Raw genomic sequence first — 16,077 nt, forward strand, 5'->3', positions numbered from 1 at the left:
ACACCCAGTACAGCCTCATCCCTGACTCCAGTCCCATTGCTCCCTATTACACCCAGTACAGCCTCATCCCTGACTCCAGTCCCATTACTCCCTATTATACCCAGTACATCCTCATCCCTGACTGCAGTCCCATTACTCCCTATTACACCCAGTACAGCCTCATCCCTGACTCCAGTCCCATTGCTCCCTATTACACCCAGTACATCCTCATCCCTGACTCCAGTCCCATTGCTCCCTATTACACCCAGTACATCCTCATCCCTGACTCCAGTCCCATTGCTCCCTATTACACCCAGTACATCCTCATCCCTGACTCCAGTCCCATTGCTCCCTATTACACCCAGTACACAGCATCCCCCAGAAGGACACACACACAGCCAAGGTGCGCTCATCCCACGTTCTCGGCCACCCCGCCCACCTCCTCCCCTCTGCTGCCTGACGTCACTTCCGTCCCCGAAGTCACTCGGGTCCAGTGCAGGGAGCGGGGAGTCGGGGACAGCTGTGCGGAGTGAGGAGGAATGTGTGAGAGGGGCGGCCCGGGGGGACACTGAGAGCCGGCTCTGAGGAGACACCTGAGGGAGGGACTATAGAATGGCACTACTGTGGGAGGCTGGCTCCTGGTAATGCTCGCTCACTGCCAGGATGGTCATTGCACTGGAAGTGACACAGGAACCTGGACAGAGCGGGGACACCAGGACAGTGTCACCATATTGTCAGAGACATGTGAGCCTTCCCCCCAGCCGGGACTGAGATGAGCTATGGACACCAGGACCAGGTGAGATGACTACTTACCTACCATGGGGGGGGGGGGGGGAGTCATGTGACTGTCATCAATGGAGAGCTCTGTGTCACCCACCAATCACTGACACCATACAAGCTCTTCTAGGTCCCTGTCATATATAAAGGTCTCCCCCAGCTGTGTTCTTCTAATGACAGGACTTCACTGACACATCACACCGCTTACATTCTACAACTTCATTGGTGCTTATTTACACCTGTGTCAGTCTTTGGAAAGCGATCTGTAGTGGATCCCTTTTCAGAGAGCAGTACAAGAGTGGCTCAGAACATCTTCCAAATGCCTGATTTTATTTTTTTTGACAGCCAACAAGGTTTGTGAATGGGAATACCACGCCGCCACTGCCAGCCTAGCATTTAGTTGGTAATTATGGCAGGGCCCCGCTCATATAATTGGACCACGTTTGTCTGTTTTAATGTGACAGAAGGTTTTTTTTCGTGTACAAACCCATTCCGCTGCTGTTCCCACCCCTTGATTGCAAGTCTAATCAATCCCTTGGGGCTCATTTACACTTGGGGGGTGGTAAAACCCCATGATTGAGCCACCCCTCAATTTTTCCCCCTGTTGGTGCTGAGGCAGGAGCCGGGGTGCTTTGCTTCACGTCCACAGCAGGAATTCTACCCCCAACTGTGCTCGGTGACAGGGGTATACATGAATAGAGTTACACTACAACTGCCCCCCAATCACACAGTTGTCTGGTAATTAGAAGGCGATCCAACACTCCTCACTGACTGTCTGTTGCTGTCTGAACAGAAATCCAAATCACACGTCAGACAGGAAAGCAAGTTTAAAGTGGTTGTAAACCTTTACATACAACCAGTGAAGTGACTGGCCTCAGGCGATACAGAGATGAAACACATCCTCCTACGTAAGTTGTACCTGTTTATCTGCAGTCTTCTCTGCAGCCATTTAAAATGATGAATTTTAAAGCTTGTCTGAGCTGTCAGAAAGAAGAAGGCGCAGAGTAGAGAGTAAATTCTGCAGAGCTCAGTGAGGAGAGCTGATTGGAGGGAAGGGACACACCCCCCTGAACAGAGCTGAGGCTGTCAATCTGCTGGAGGTCTCTCCCTTGTCACCCTTTTTCTTTTAGTGTCAGGAAAACTTGTCCGAAGTGACTCATGATGATAGTAGAAGAAGGAAGCAGCAGACAGAAATGACACTTAGTGCTCTGGATTGAGAACACACTATAGAGAGAAATGTTTTGTTTCTATTTCATGTCTGAGGTTTACAACCACTTTAAGGCTCCATTCACACTTGTGCGACTCCAGAATTGTGTGATTCCCATTGCGACTTTGATGCAACTTTGGATGGGTGATGCTTGGATGTGATTTTGGCTTTGACTGTTGCACAACTGTCACGTTGACAGCATTAAGATGTGACTTTCATCCGACTTTACATGGCAGTCTATGACACTCAAGTCGTATGAAAGTCACATCAAATTAGTGTAGGCAACTTTTTAAAGTCGCTGCCACTTTAAGTCGCATAGATATGAGCTCCTTCTATTGAAATATGCAGGCTGTAACTTTGTGTTGTGTTGTACAAAGGTGAATGGAGCCTAAACGAGGCCTTAAAATGTCACAAAGTTACATTGCATTCATCTTTATTCACCACAAAGGGTTGCGGTACTTTATAGTGCATTTCAACATGCTGCATAAAAAAGTACAGCATGGCCTACGTTTTTCATCACAGTAATGTGTGAGCGGAACTCATAGGACATGAGGCATATTGCCTTGTTTATACGATTAGACTGCATTGGACAAAGGTGCACAGTCCAGCCTAACACCTATGTGAATGCACCTAAATTCTACAGCTTTCATTAAATGATACCTGATGATCCCGCCATGCAGGTCCTTGTTCAGGCACTTCCTGTTAGAAGGTGACAACTGTCTCCCAGTTGTGCTCCTGTGTTGTCACCTTGTCACATACATATACATGAAAAGTGGAAAGCCACGATGTGGAACAATGTGCAGCATTTGGTGGAATACATTCATTCATGTAGACAAGAAGTGGCTACAAAGAGGCTAATATGTATTGGATCTAATAATAAAAAAAAAATGGTGGTTGTTTATGAGACATGGTGCTTTAGAATCTAAATGTCATTTGTGTGAGAGTATGCAGCGCATAAATACAATGGAAGAATGTAGCTCCAGTATAGAATTAAAAAGAGTATTCATCAATAAATAACCTTAAAAATAATATAATTGAATTTAGGATCTACATCTACTTTAAATATGAGCTCACAGGGAGATCTGTTATTATTCATTAGACCCCTTTCACACTGGGGCGGTTTGCAGGCGGTATTGCGCTAAAAATACCGCCTGCAAACCTCCCCTAAACAGCCTCCGCTGTTTGTTCAGTGTGAAAGCCCGAGGGCTTTCACACTGAAGCGGTGCGCAGGCAGGGCGGTGAAAAAAGTCCTGTAAACCGCTTATTTGGAGCGGTGTATTCACCGCTCCTAAACCGCTCCTGCCCATTGAAATCAATGGGACAGCGCGGCTATACCGCGGCAATACCGCGGCTATAGCCGCGCTGTACGAGGGATTTTAACCCTTTTTCGCCCGCCAGCGGGGGTTAAAACCGCACCGCTAGCGGCCGAATACAGCTACAAGAACGACGGTACAGCAGCGCTAAAAATAGCACTGTTGTACCGCCAACGCCCCCACCGCCCCAGTGTGAAAGGGGCCTTAAAACTAGAGCAAGCCATATACAGTATTTGCTCTGGTGTTCATTTTTGCTTTGGGGGTTGTTTATCTGTGATAATGGGAGATGAATTAGGTGGGCATCATGGGAGAAGATGAAATGTTGGGCATCCTAGATAGAAGACAAGGAGATGGGTGGATTCAGAGATGGTGGGCAAATCAGACAGAAGTAGGACAAAAGTGGTTGAAGTGGATAGAGGCTCCAGTGGATTCCCGCCATGCAGATCACATAATTGTGTAGGTGGGCATATATTGTAATCATTCTACATTATTAGAGCAGGGGCACATCATGTCGGAGTAAGGCCTCACACACATTGCTGCTGTTAATCTCAAGTTTTTGTGAGTTTAGGCGTTTGTTTTTTAATCTGCATTTCCTTCTATGTTATCCTATGTGTCCTTGCACACAGGGGAGTTTAGAGGATGTTTCCTGAACGCCCTAAAGGAGAGAAAGTTTTGACCACAAAAAAAGCTGAATGCTGTTAAACATGCCTAAACTCTAGGTGTGTTTAGTATTTCGGTGTTATTTACTGTATTTCAATGGCCAGAATAAAATAAAATTCTGGCCAATGAAATAAACGCCCAAACCCCAATCTCTGTTAAACACTGCTAAACTGGAAAGAATGCGGCTTAGGTGAGTTTAGAACGGTGATTTTCTCCTGTCAGGATAAACAGCCTTTACAAGAAACCAGTGTGCTTGAGGCCTAATGGTTATAATCCATCATATGTATTGGTTGAAATACCCCTGTCCACAGCAACCATAGCAAATAGGGGGCCATGATTACATGGGTGACCATATGGGGAATGGACCATCTCGGTTGTTCTAATGCTGACAAGGTGGAAGCAGAACTTGGATGGTGCTGTCATATATTATGGTCCTATAGTTTACCTGGATGGTGCTGTCATTACAGTGCCTTGAAAAAGTATTCATACCCCTTGACATTTTCCACATTTTGTCATGTTACAACCAAAAATGTAAATGGATTTTATGTGATAGACCAACACAAAGTGGCATAATTGTGAAGTGGAAAGAAACTCATAAATGGTTTTCAACATTTTTTTTACAAATAAATATCTGAAAAGTGTGGCGTACATTTGTAGTCAGCCCCCCTGAGTCAATATTTTGTAGAACCACCTTTCACTGCAGTTACAGCTGCAAGTCTTTTTGGACATGTCTCTATCAGCTTTGCACATCTAGAGAGTGACGTTTTTGCCCATGCCTCTTTGTGAACAGCAATTTTCAAGTCTTGCCACAGATTCTCAATTGCATTTATGTCTGGGCTTTGATTGGGCTATTCTAACACATGGATATGCTTTAATCTAAACCATTCCATTGTAGCTCTGACTGTACGTTTAGAGTCATTGTCCTTCTGGAAAGTGAACCTCCGCCCCAGTCTCAAGTCTTTAGCAGACGCTAACAGGTTTTCTTCTAAAATTGCCCTGTATTTGGCTCCATCCATCTTCCCATCAACTCTGACCAGCTTCCCTGTCCCTGCTGAAGAAAAGCATCCCCACAACATGATGCTGCTACCACCATGTTTCATGGTGGTGATGGTGTGTTCAGGGTACTGTGCAGGGTTAGTTTTCTTCCACACATATCGTTTTGCTTTTTAGGCCAAAAAGTTACTTTTTGGTCTCATCTGACCAGAGCACCTTCTTCCACATGTTTGCTGTGTCCCCCACATGGCTTCTTGCACACTACAAACGGGACATCTTTTGGCTTTCTTTCAACAATGGCTTTTTTCTTGCCACTCTTCCATAAAGGCCAGATTTGTGGAGTGCAGCTCCTCCAGAGTTACCATGGGCCTCTTGGCTGCTTCTCTGATTAATGCTCTCCTTGCCCGGCCTGTCAGTTTAGGTGGATGGCCATGTCTTAGTAGGTTTGCAGTTGTGCCATACTCTTTACTTTTTTGGATTATGGATTGAACAGTGCTCTGTGAGATGTTCAAAGCTTGGGATTTTTTTTTTTATAACCTAACCCTGCTTTAAATTTCTCCATGACTTTATCCCTGACCTGTCTGGTGTGTTCCTTGGCCTTAAGGATGCTGCATGTTCTCTAACACACCTCCTGAGGGCTTCACAGAACAGCTGTATTTATACAGAGATTAAATTACACACAGGTGGACTCTATTTACTAATTAGGTGACTTCTGAAGGCAACTGGTTCCACTATATTTTAGGTAGGGTTATCAGAGTAAAGGGGGCTGAATACAAATGCACGGCACGCTTTTCACATATTTTTTTGTAAAAAAAATTAAAAACCATTTACCATTTTCCTTCCACTTCACAATTATGTGCCACTTTGTGTGAGTCTATCACATAACATGACAAAATGTGGACAATTTAAGGGGTATGAATACTTTTTCAAGGCACTGTATGTTATGGTTTACCTGGGTGGTGCTATTATATATATTGTTCCTATGGTTTACCTGGATGGTGCTATCATATACAGTAGATCCGGAAAGTATTCACAGTGCTTCACTTTTTCCACATTTTGTTATGTTCTAGCCCTATTTCAAAATGGATTAAATTCATTATTTTCCTCAAAATTCTACAAACAATACCTCATAATGATAACCTGAAAGAAGTTTGTTTGAAATCTTTGCAAAGTTAATTAAAATAAACAAAAAAAAAAAAATCACATGTACATAAGTTTTCACAGCCTTTGCCATGACACTCAAAATTGAGCTCAGGTGCGTCCTGTTTCCACTGATCATCCTTGAGATGTTTCTACAACTTGATTGGAGTCCACCTGTGGTAAATTCAGTTGACTGGATATGATTTGGAAAGGCACACACCTGTCTATATAAGATCCCACAGTTAACAGTGCATGTCAGAGCACAAACCAAGCCATGAAGTCCAAGGAATTGTCTGTAGACCTGAGATAGGATTGTATCGAGCAACAGATCTGGGGAAGGGTACAGAAAACTTTCTACAGCATTGAAGGTCCCATTGAGCACAGTGGCCTCCATCATCCGTAAATGGAAGAAATTTGGAACCACCAGGACTCTTCATAGAGAGGGCCCCCCAGCCTGAGCGATCGGGGGAGAAGGGCCTTAGTCAGGGAGGTGACCAAGAACCCAATGGTCACTCTGACAGAGCTCCAGTGTTTCTCTGTGGACAGGGAAGAACCTTCCAGAAGAACAACCATCTCTGCAGCACTCCACCAATCAGGACTGTATGTCTGCAAGACAGAAGCCACTCCTCAGTAAAAGGCACATGACAGCCCACCTAGAGTTTGCCAAAAGGCACCTGAAGGGCTCTAAGACCATGAGAAACAAAATTCTCTGGTCTGATGAAACAAAGATTGAACCCTTTGGCCTGAATAGCAGCATCATGTCTGGAGAAAACCAGGCATCACTCATCACTCATCACCTGGCTAATACCATTCCTGGAGTGATGCATGGTAGTGGCAGCATCATGCTGTGGGGATGCTTTTCAGTGGCAGGAACTGGGGGATTAGTCAGGATCGAGGAAAAGATGAATGCAACAATGTACAGAGACATCCTTGATGAAAACCTGTTCCAGAGCGCTCTGGACCTCAGGCTGGGGTGAAGGTTAATTTTCCAACAGGACAACGACCCCAAGTACACAGCCAAGATAACAAAGGAGTGTCTACGGGGCACAAGTGTGAATATCCTTGGGTGGACCAGACTTGAACCCGATTGAACATCTCTGGAGAGATCTGAAAATAGCTGTGCACCGACACTCTCCATCCAACCTGATGGAGCTTGAGAGGTCCTCCAAAGAAGATGGGAGAAATGACCCAAAAATAGGTATGCCAAGCTTGTACCATCATACTCAAAAGACTTGAGGCTGTAATTGGTGCCAAAGATGCTTCGATAAAGTATTGAGCAAAGTCTGTGAATACTTATGTACATGGGATTTTTTTGTTTTGTTTTGTATTTTAATTAAATTTGCAAAGATTTCAAACAAACTTCATTCACGTTATCATTATGGGGTATTGTTTGTAGAATTTTGAGGAAAATAATGAATTTAATCCATTTTGGAATAAGGCTGTAACAAAATGTGGAAAAAGTGAAGCACTGGGAATACTTTTCAGATGCACTGTATTCTGGTCCTATGGTTTACCTGGACGGCGCTGTCATATATTTAGGTCCCTATGGTTTACCTGGATAGTGCTGTCATATTACGGTCCAATGGTTTACCTGGATGGTGCTGTCATATATTATAGTTTTATGGTTTACCTGGATGGTGCTGTCATATATTATAGTTTTATGGTTTACCTGGATGGTGCTGTCATATATTATAGTTTTATGGTTTACCTGGATGGTGCTGTCATATATTATGGTCCTAGGGCTTTGGCAACCAAAGTGCATTGTGTGTGTGTGTGTGTGTGTGTGTGTGTGTGTGTGTGTATAGGGGTTCGACGTGGAATACCTCCTAAGGCTCCTCCGTTCACACCATGGTGTTCCAGATAGAAACCTAAACCTATATTTTATTCACAATAGAAAATAGAAAATATGTCAAATGTTCAAACTGAGAAAATGTACCATTTTGAGAAAAAAGTTAATTTTGAAATTGATAGAAGCCACATGTCTCAGAAAAGTTGGGACAGGGCCATGTAGTATCCTCTCTTCGTTTAGAGACCAGTTGCTGAAGTTTTGGGCAGACAAATGTTATCCCGTTCTTGCTTTGTTCTGCTGAGAAATGCAAGGCCTTCCCTGAAAAAGACCTCATCTGAATGGGGGCATATGCTGCTCTAAAACCTGGATACATCTTCCAGCATCGATGGTGCCTTTCCAGATGTGCAAGCTGCCCATTCTATACACACTAATGCACTCCCATACCATCAGAGATGCAGGCTTTTGAACTGAGCATTGATACCAAGCTGGAAGGTCCCTCCCCTCTTTAGTCTGGAGGACGCAGCACCCATGGTTGCCAAAAAGAATGTTACATTTTGATTCGTCTGACCACAGAACAGTTTTCCACTTTACAACAGACCATTTAAAATGCCCAGAGAAGATGGCAGCCTTTCAATTTAATGTACAGATATAGCTTTGAGATACCTTGACTCCCTAAGATGCTTTTTTTTTTTTATACCCAATCATGTTATTGACCTGATGCCCAATAACCTAGTTGCAAAATGTTCTTCCAGCTCTTCTTGTTAGTACAATTTTCTTTGCCAGCTTTTTGTTGTGCTTTTCCAACTTTTTTGAGATGTGTTGCTGCCATCAGTTGAAAATGACCTTATTTTTTAAATCGCACATTTTCTCAGTTTAAACATTTTGTAATTTTTTCTATTGTCAGTAAAATATGGTTTTATGATATTTGGAAATCATTGCATTCTGTTTTTATGTAGATTTTACACTGCATCCCAACTTTTTTAAAATTAAAGTTGTATATGTATGGGCTAAACTGAAGAATTAAAAAAGAAAGAAGAATCATAATTATTTTTTAAAGAACTGTGGGATTTTGCATAAAAAACAATTTTACTTCACCATGAAGACTCTGATTTGGTGTAAAATGACTTTTCCTGCACTTGTTGTCTTTGATGTTTTTTAGTGGGCTATCAAACTCAGGATCTATGTAGCCTTAATAAACCAAGGACAAATAGGGTGACTCTTCCTGGTAGGGACCCAGACAGCAATAAAGTCCTGACAGGGGTTCTATCCTTGCTACTTTTTATCCAAAACATAAAGAATGGCTCTTGATACACGTTACATATAATTACAGCTATTGCCCAGCTTTTTCTCCTATTCTCAGTATAGGCCAGTGATGGTGAACGCGTGGCACACCGAGCCGTCTCTGTGGGCACGCTGTGACAGTTGAGAAATTATACATTGAATCATCCACACCGCGAACTACATCTCCCACAGTTCCCTGGGGCTAGCTGTGAGCTAGCTGTGACATGTCCGAGTGGGCGTGACGCATGCTGTGAACGCGAGCGATGAAGCCACGCCCCCCTATTCTCGAGCATCCGACGTTCCCTGCTGACGTGCTTGCTGTGGGAAATCCCTTCCTCGGAGCTACGGACACCAGCTGGAAACCGGAGGACAACCGACTCAACTACTCAAATGTGAGTGTAATAACCACTTGCTGACCGGGCCATAGCAAGGATGGCTTATTCTGGGAGGGCGTCCATGGACGTCCTCCCAGAATCTTGCTCCCGCGGCACTGTGGGCACTACAGATCCAGCCCACAGCGCTGCTCAGTGCCCATACTCTGCCCATACTCTGCCCATACTCTGCCCATACTCTACCCATGCTCTACCCATGCTCTACCCATGCTCTACCCATGCTCTGCCCATACTCTGCAGTACTCTGCCCAGACCATATTCTGCCGTACTCTGCCCATACTCTGCCGTGCTCTGCCCATACTCTGCAGTGCTCTGCCCATACTCTGTACATACTCTGCCCATATTCTGCAATACTCTGCCCATACTCTGCAGTACCCTGCAGTACCCTGCAGTACCCTGCCCGTACTCTGCCCGTACTCTGCCCGTACTCTGCCCGTACTCTGCCCATACTCTGCCCATACTCTGCAGTACTCTGCCCATACTCTGCAGTACTCTGCCCATACACTGCAGTACTCTGCCCAACAAAAAAAATGTTTAATGGAAAGCTCTGTTATTGTGTTTTTCCTTTTAAACAAATGCTGTTAATTAGTTGACAACTGTACGAGTTGTTTTTTCTAAACTAAAACCTCGGTATTCAGGTGTAATTGCGGTGTTGGCACTTTGAAAAAAATAAGTCGTTTTGTGTTGCAGTTTGGGCACTCGGGCTCAAAAAGGTTCGCCATCACTGGTATAGGCCTATGTATTCCTTAAAGCGGGTTCCCATTTAAAAAAAATAAATAAAAGTCAGCAGCTACAAATACTGCAGCTGCTGACTTTTAATTGGACACTTACCTGTCCCAGGGTCCAGCGATGCGGGGGATCGAAGCCCCGCTCGTTCCCCCCCCCACCTCTGCTCATCGGCGCCGGCATTTTTCAACTGTGGGCGCCCGGCTGTGGCTTCACAGCCGGGCACCCACTGCGCATGCGCGAGCCGCGCGCCGTCACTGGGCCCGCAATCATCTGGGACCTGTCACGTGTCCCAGATGATTGACAAGAGGGAGGGTGGAAAGGCGATCTCCGTTCGTGCGCTGTGGGAAGTGACGTCAGGAGCCCCAGCACCGAAGGAGGCAGACTACGAGGGACCCCCTAGCAACAGCCATTTAGAGGTGAGTAAAAAAAAAAAAAAAATTTCTCCAAATGTTTTTTTTTTATTTTTTTTTAAGAACATTACTCATTTTTTTTTTTTTTGGGGTTGGAACTCTACTTTAAAATAACCTGCTGACATGTCTGTCTGTTTGCTACTTTGTTCCCGCAATAATGAAGTAATTGTATGAAATCACTTGATAAAAAAGAGAAATGTATTTGAGAAATAGTCTCAACTAAAAAAGTAAAGAGAAATAGTGTAAGTTTTGTTTTTAACTGAAATTTGTACTTTCTTTGACTTGTACAAAATTTCTCATGCCATGTCTTGTGCTCTTATATGACAACAGAAAGTTCCAGCTGAGGCAAAACATGCTCTACAACATGGGTGCTCAACCTGACACCCTCTAGCTGTTGCAGAACTACATGTCCCATGAGGCACTGTAAGCCACTGACAGTTACAAGCATGACTTTCAAAGCAAAGGCATGATGGGACTTGTAGTTCCACAACAGCTGGAGGGCCACAGGTTGAGAACCAATAGTCTACTACAGCACCCTTTACAATTCCATCGGCGGCTGCACTGAAAGTGTCCGTGCTTGTGGCTGATTCATGTACCTGTCTTGGTCAAGTATATAGTTCTGTCGGCATCGGGCACTGAGAACATAGTGTCCATAGTCCTTCCTTGGTGCTTTCTGTTTCCTTCCTGGTCACTGTGCCATCAGACTGACAGGGTCACCTATCTAAGAAGTTATGTAGTAGTGGTGGACAGAAGGGGAACTGAGAGACTAGTTCCCCATCAGGTCCACCTGTTTGTTGATTGATAGCACACAGCACTGGGCAGATCCATAGCAGCTATTCTGTCAAATAGTGTCTTTTGTATTTTCCCATTGGTGTGCGCTGGTAATCAACAGCTAGGTGGGCCTGATGGATAACCGCTTCAGCCCCCGAAGGTTTACCCCCCCCCCCTTCATGATCAGGCCATTTTTTGCGATACTGCACTGTGTTAGCTTAACTGACAATTGTACAGTCATTCAACGCTGTACGTAAAGTTTATGTTTTTCTCTCCCACAAATAGAGCTTTCATTTGGTGGTATTTGATCACCTCTGCGGTTTTAATTTTTTGCGCTGTAACCAAAAAAGAAAAAGGCTGAAAATTTAAAAAAAAAAAAAAAAAAAAAAAAAAAAAATATATATATATATATATATATATATATATATATATATATATATATATATATATATATATATATATATATATATATATATATATATATATATGCGCCAAATGTTTTTTTTTTCAGCTCTTATTTAATCTGCGGAATGTGTTTTGTTATAGAGAAGCTTGCTTCATTATTTGAGCCCTAAAGATGTTCAGTCCAGTTTAAAAATTGAGTCAGCAGCTACATATACTATAGCTACTGATTTTTCTCACCCTGGCTGGTTCTTCGCTGGTCCTCGGGTCACTGACGCCAGCATGTTTAGTTTGGGAAGCCGGCTGTGACTCCTTGTGACTTCACAGCCAGCTTCCCGCCACACATGTGTGGATGGTGCTACAGCCTCCTGGGACCTGTAACATGTCCCAGAAGGTTGGAGGAGGGGGGGGGGGGGTGTTTGGATTTGACTGAGAGCCCTTGCACACTGGGGCGGCGTCGGCGGTAAAACGCTGCTATTATTAGCGGCGTTTTACCGTCGGTATGCGGCCGCTAGCGGGGCGGTTTTACCCCCCGCTAGCGGCTGAGAAAGGGTTAAATACCACCGCAAAGCGCCTCTGCAGAGGCGCTTTGCCGGCGGTATAGCCGCGCCGTCCCATTGATTTCAATGGGCAGGAGCGGTAAAGGAGCGGTATACACACCGCTCCTTCACCGCTCCGAAGATGCTGCTAGCAGGACTTTTTTTACCGTCCTGCCAGCGCATCGCTCCAGTGTGCAAGCCCTCGGGGCTTGCACACTGGAATGAAAGTAGCGGCACTTTCGGGGCGGTTTGCAGGCGCTATTATTAGCGCAATAGCGCCTGCAAACCGCCCCAGTGTGCAAGGGCTCTAAGCGATTCCAACTGAAGTGGGAGCGGTGCCTGAGAGAACTAGGTATAACCCCCCCTCCACCTTTAAAAAAAAGAAGAACCCCTTCAGAACCCCTTACTTGCAAAAGTATTTGTTTTGGCCAACCATTTTTGTGACACACAACTAGAATGGACCACAAATAAGACATGCACCATTTTTCCCGATGCAGCGCACCACAACTTTTGGAAGTGCATTACCCTGGGATATGATATGCTGCAACGTGTGTGTTTTGGAAGTGTACAGTGTATAGTGCTGGGAGGCCGTTGGAAATAAATGTCTGTTACACACTGAATGCTTGGTCTGGTAACGCCTGTGGTGATGTGACAAGAGGCAGTGGATAGATTTGGCAGTGTGTATAAATGACAAGATTGGCTGTACAGAATTACAATTACTTTTACTGGCCAGTAAAACAATTCCCATATGTATTTCAATTGTGAAGCTGTTTGTCAGTGGTTTTGCTGTAGTTTGCTCAGTCCTAATGGTTTCAGCATACCAGCATCCCATATTACAATACAAACTGGAAACGATAAAACAGTGCTCTTCTTCATTTTTATTTATAGCATTTGTGCAGCTATTTGCCAGCAGCCTGTTTCTTTTACAGGTTGAAATATTGTATGGAGAACCTGCATTGCTTGGAATCTTTATTATTACTTGCTGCATCAGTTGGCAAGAGTATAGAGAGATCATTGGTAAGGATATTTTAGGAAATCGGTTGGGGAATAATGGAGAAATATTCAAACCTACAGTCTTGGCATACTTCTGTGCCCATGGTACTCTAAAGTCAAAAGCAAGGTTAAAGACTGATTTCACAAACTACAGGCGCATCTCATAAAATTAGAATATCATCAAAAAGTTAATTTTGCTTCAGTAATTCAACTCGAAATGTGAAACTATTATACAAATTGTGCTCAAAAGTTTGCATACCCTGGCAGAAATTGTGATATTTTGGCATTTATATTGAAAATATGACTAATCATGCTATAAAATTGACTTTTATTCAAGGATAGTGATCACATGAAGCCATTTATTATCGCATAGTTTTTTGTCTCCTTCTAAAATCATAATAACAGAAATCGCCCAAATGACCCTGATCAAAAGTTTACATACCCTGTAATGTTTGGCCTTGGTGCAGACACAGAAGGTGGCACACACACACAGGTTGAAATGGCTATTAAAGGTTAATTTCCCACATTTTTTTTTTTTAAATTTGCACTTAGTGTCTGTGTATAAATAGTCACTGAGTTTGTTAGCTCTCACATGGATGCCCTAAGCAGGCTAGATAATAAGTCGCGAGGAGCAGAAAAGAACAGTCAAAAGACCTGTGTAACAAGGTAATGAAACTTTACAAAAAGATATCCGAAGCCTTGAATATCCCAGTCAGTACTGTTCAATCATTTAATAAGAAGTGGAAAATGTGGGGATCTCTTGATACCAAGCCATGGTCAGGTAGATCAAGAAAGATTTCAGCCACAAGTGTCATAGGAATTGTCCGGGATACAAAGAAAAATCCACAGGTAACCTCAGGAGAAATACAGGCTGCTTGAAAAAAGATGGTGTGGTTGTTTTTAAGGAACACAATACGATGATACTTGAACACTTGAGCAAAAAAATAGCTGCATGGTCAAGTTGCCAGAAAGAAGCCTTTACTACACACAAAAATGCCTGGTTACAATAGGCCCAACAACACCTTGACCATGCCTCATTGGGCTATTTTGTGGCATTGGCACAGTAAAGGCTTCCTTCTGGCAGCTCAACCATGCAACTCTTTTTTGTTCAAGTATCGTTGAATTGTGCTCCTTAAAAACAACCATGCTGTCTTTTTGGAAAGCAGCCTATATTTTTCCTGAGGTAACCTGTGGGTTTTTCTTTGTATCCTAGGCAATTCTTCCACCAGTGGTGGCTGCAATCTTTCTTGGTCTACCTGACCTTGGCTTGGTATCAAACGAGCCACGAAATTTCCATTTCTTAATAAGGGATTAAACAGTACTGACTGGCATATTCAAGGCTTTGGGTATATTTTTATATCCTTTTCCATCTTTATAAAGTTCCATTACTATGTTACGCAGGTCTTTTGACTGTTCTTTTTTATCTCCTCATGACTCAGTGTCTAGCCTGCTTAGGGCATCCAAGTGAGAGCAAACAAACTCATTGACTATTTATACACTGACACTAATTGTGATTTAAAAAAAATGTGAGAAATTAACCTTTAATTGCCATTTTAACCTGTGTGTGCCACCTTCTGTGTCTGTACCAAAGCCAAACATTCCAGGGAATGTAAACTTTTTTATCAGGGCCATTTGGGTAATTTCGGTTATCATTATGATTTTAAAAGGAGCCAAAAAACTATGTGATAATAAATGGCTTCATATGGTCACTATCCTTGAATAAAAGACAGACATGGCATGATTAGTCATATTTTCAATATAAATGTCACAATTTCTGCTAGGGTATGCAAACTTTTAAGCACAACTGTATATATTTATGTAGATTCATTACAGACAGAGTGATGATATATTTCAAGCATTTCTTTCTTTTAATTTTGATGATTATGGCTTACAGCTAGTGAAAACCCAAAATTCAGTATCTCAGTAAATTGGAATATTACATAAGACCAATAAAAAAAAAAAAAAAAAAAAAAAAAGGATTTTTAATACAGAAATGTTGGCTTACTGAAAAGCATGTCCATGTACAGTATAGTATGCACTCAATACTTGGTCGGGGCTCTTTTTTGCATAAATTACTGCATCAATGCGGCATGGCATGGAGGCAATCAGCCTGTGGCACTACTGAGGTGTTATGGTAGCCCAGGTTGCTTTGATAGCGACCTTCAGCTCCTCTGCATTGTTGGGCCTGGTGTCTCTCATCTTCCTCTTGACAATACCCCACAGATTTTTTATGGAGTTTGTTAGGTGAGTTTGCTGGCCAAACAAGCACAGTGATACCATGATCATTAAACCAAGTATTGGTACTTTTGGCAGTGTGTGCAGGTGCCAAGTCCTGCTGGAAAATAAAATCAGCATCACTATAAAGCTGGTCAGCAGAGGGAAGGATGAAGTCCTCTAGAATTTCCAGGTAGAGGGCTGCGCTGACTTTGGACTTGATAAAACACAGTGGGACCAACACCAGCAGGTAACATGGCTCCCCGAATCATCACAGACTGTGGAAAAGTTTGCATTGCATTTGGGAATCAAAGTCCCAGAGTCTAGAGGAAGAGTGGAGAGGCACAGAATCCAAGTTGCATGAGGTCCAGTGTGAAGTTTCCACAGTCAGCATTCTATGCCACGCCGCATTAATGCAGTAATTCATGCAAAAGGCTCCCCGACCAAGTATTGAGTGCATATTATATTGTACATGGACATACTTTTCA

The 16,077-nt window shown here is 43.3% G+C and overlaps 1 protein-coding gene across 6 annotated transcripts in view; it reads left to right on the top strand.

Moving 5' to 3' along the window:
* Positions 1-443: 443 nt before the first annotated feature.
* Positions 444-16,077, top strand: part of DENND1B (DENN domain containing 1B) — a 422,418-nt gene continuing 406,784 nt past the window's right edge. For all 6 annotated transcript variants that reach the window (XR_012235321.1, XM_073592973.1, XM_073592974.1 and 3 more), the window contains exon 1: positions 444-775. Coding sequence is in view for 5 of the 6 variants with exons in the window: in XM_073592973.1 (XP_073449074.1) it covers positions 759-775 (17 nt within the window). In the remaining variant the exon portion in view is untranslated. The remainder of the gene's footprint in view (positions 776-16,077) is intronic.

The sequence above is a fragment of the Aquarana catesbeiana genome, linkage group LG07 (genome assembly GCF_042186555.1).
Source record: "Aquarana catesbeiana isolate 2022-GZ linkage group LG07, ASM4218655v1, whole genome shotgun sequence".
Taxonomy (NCBI): domain Eukaryota; kingdom Metazoa; phylum Chordata; class Amphibia; order Anura; family Ranidae; genus Aquarana; species Aquarana catesbeiana.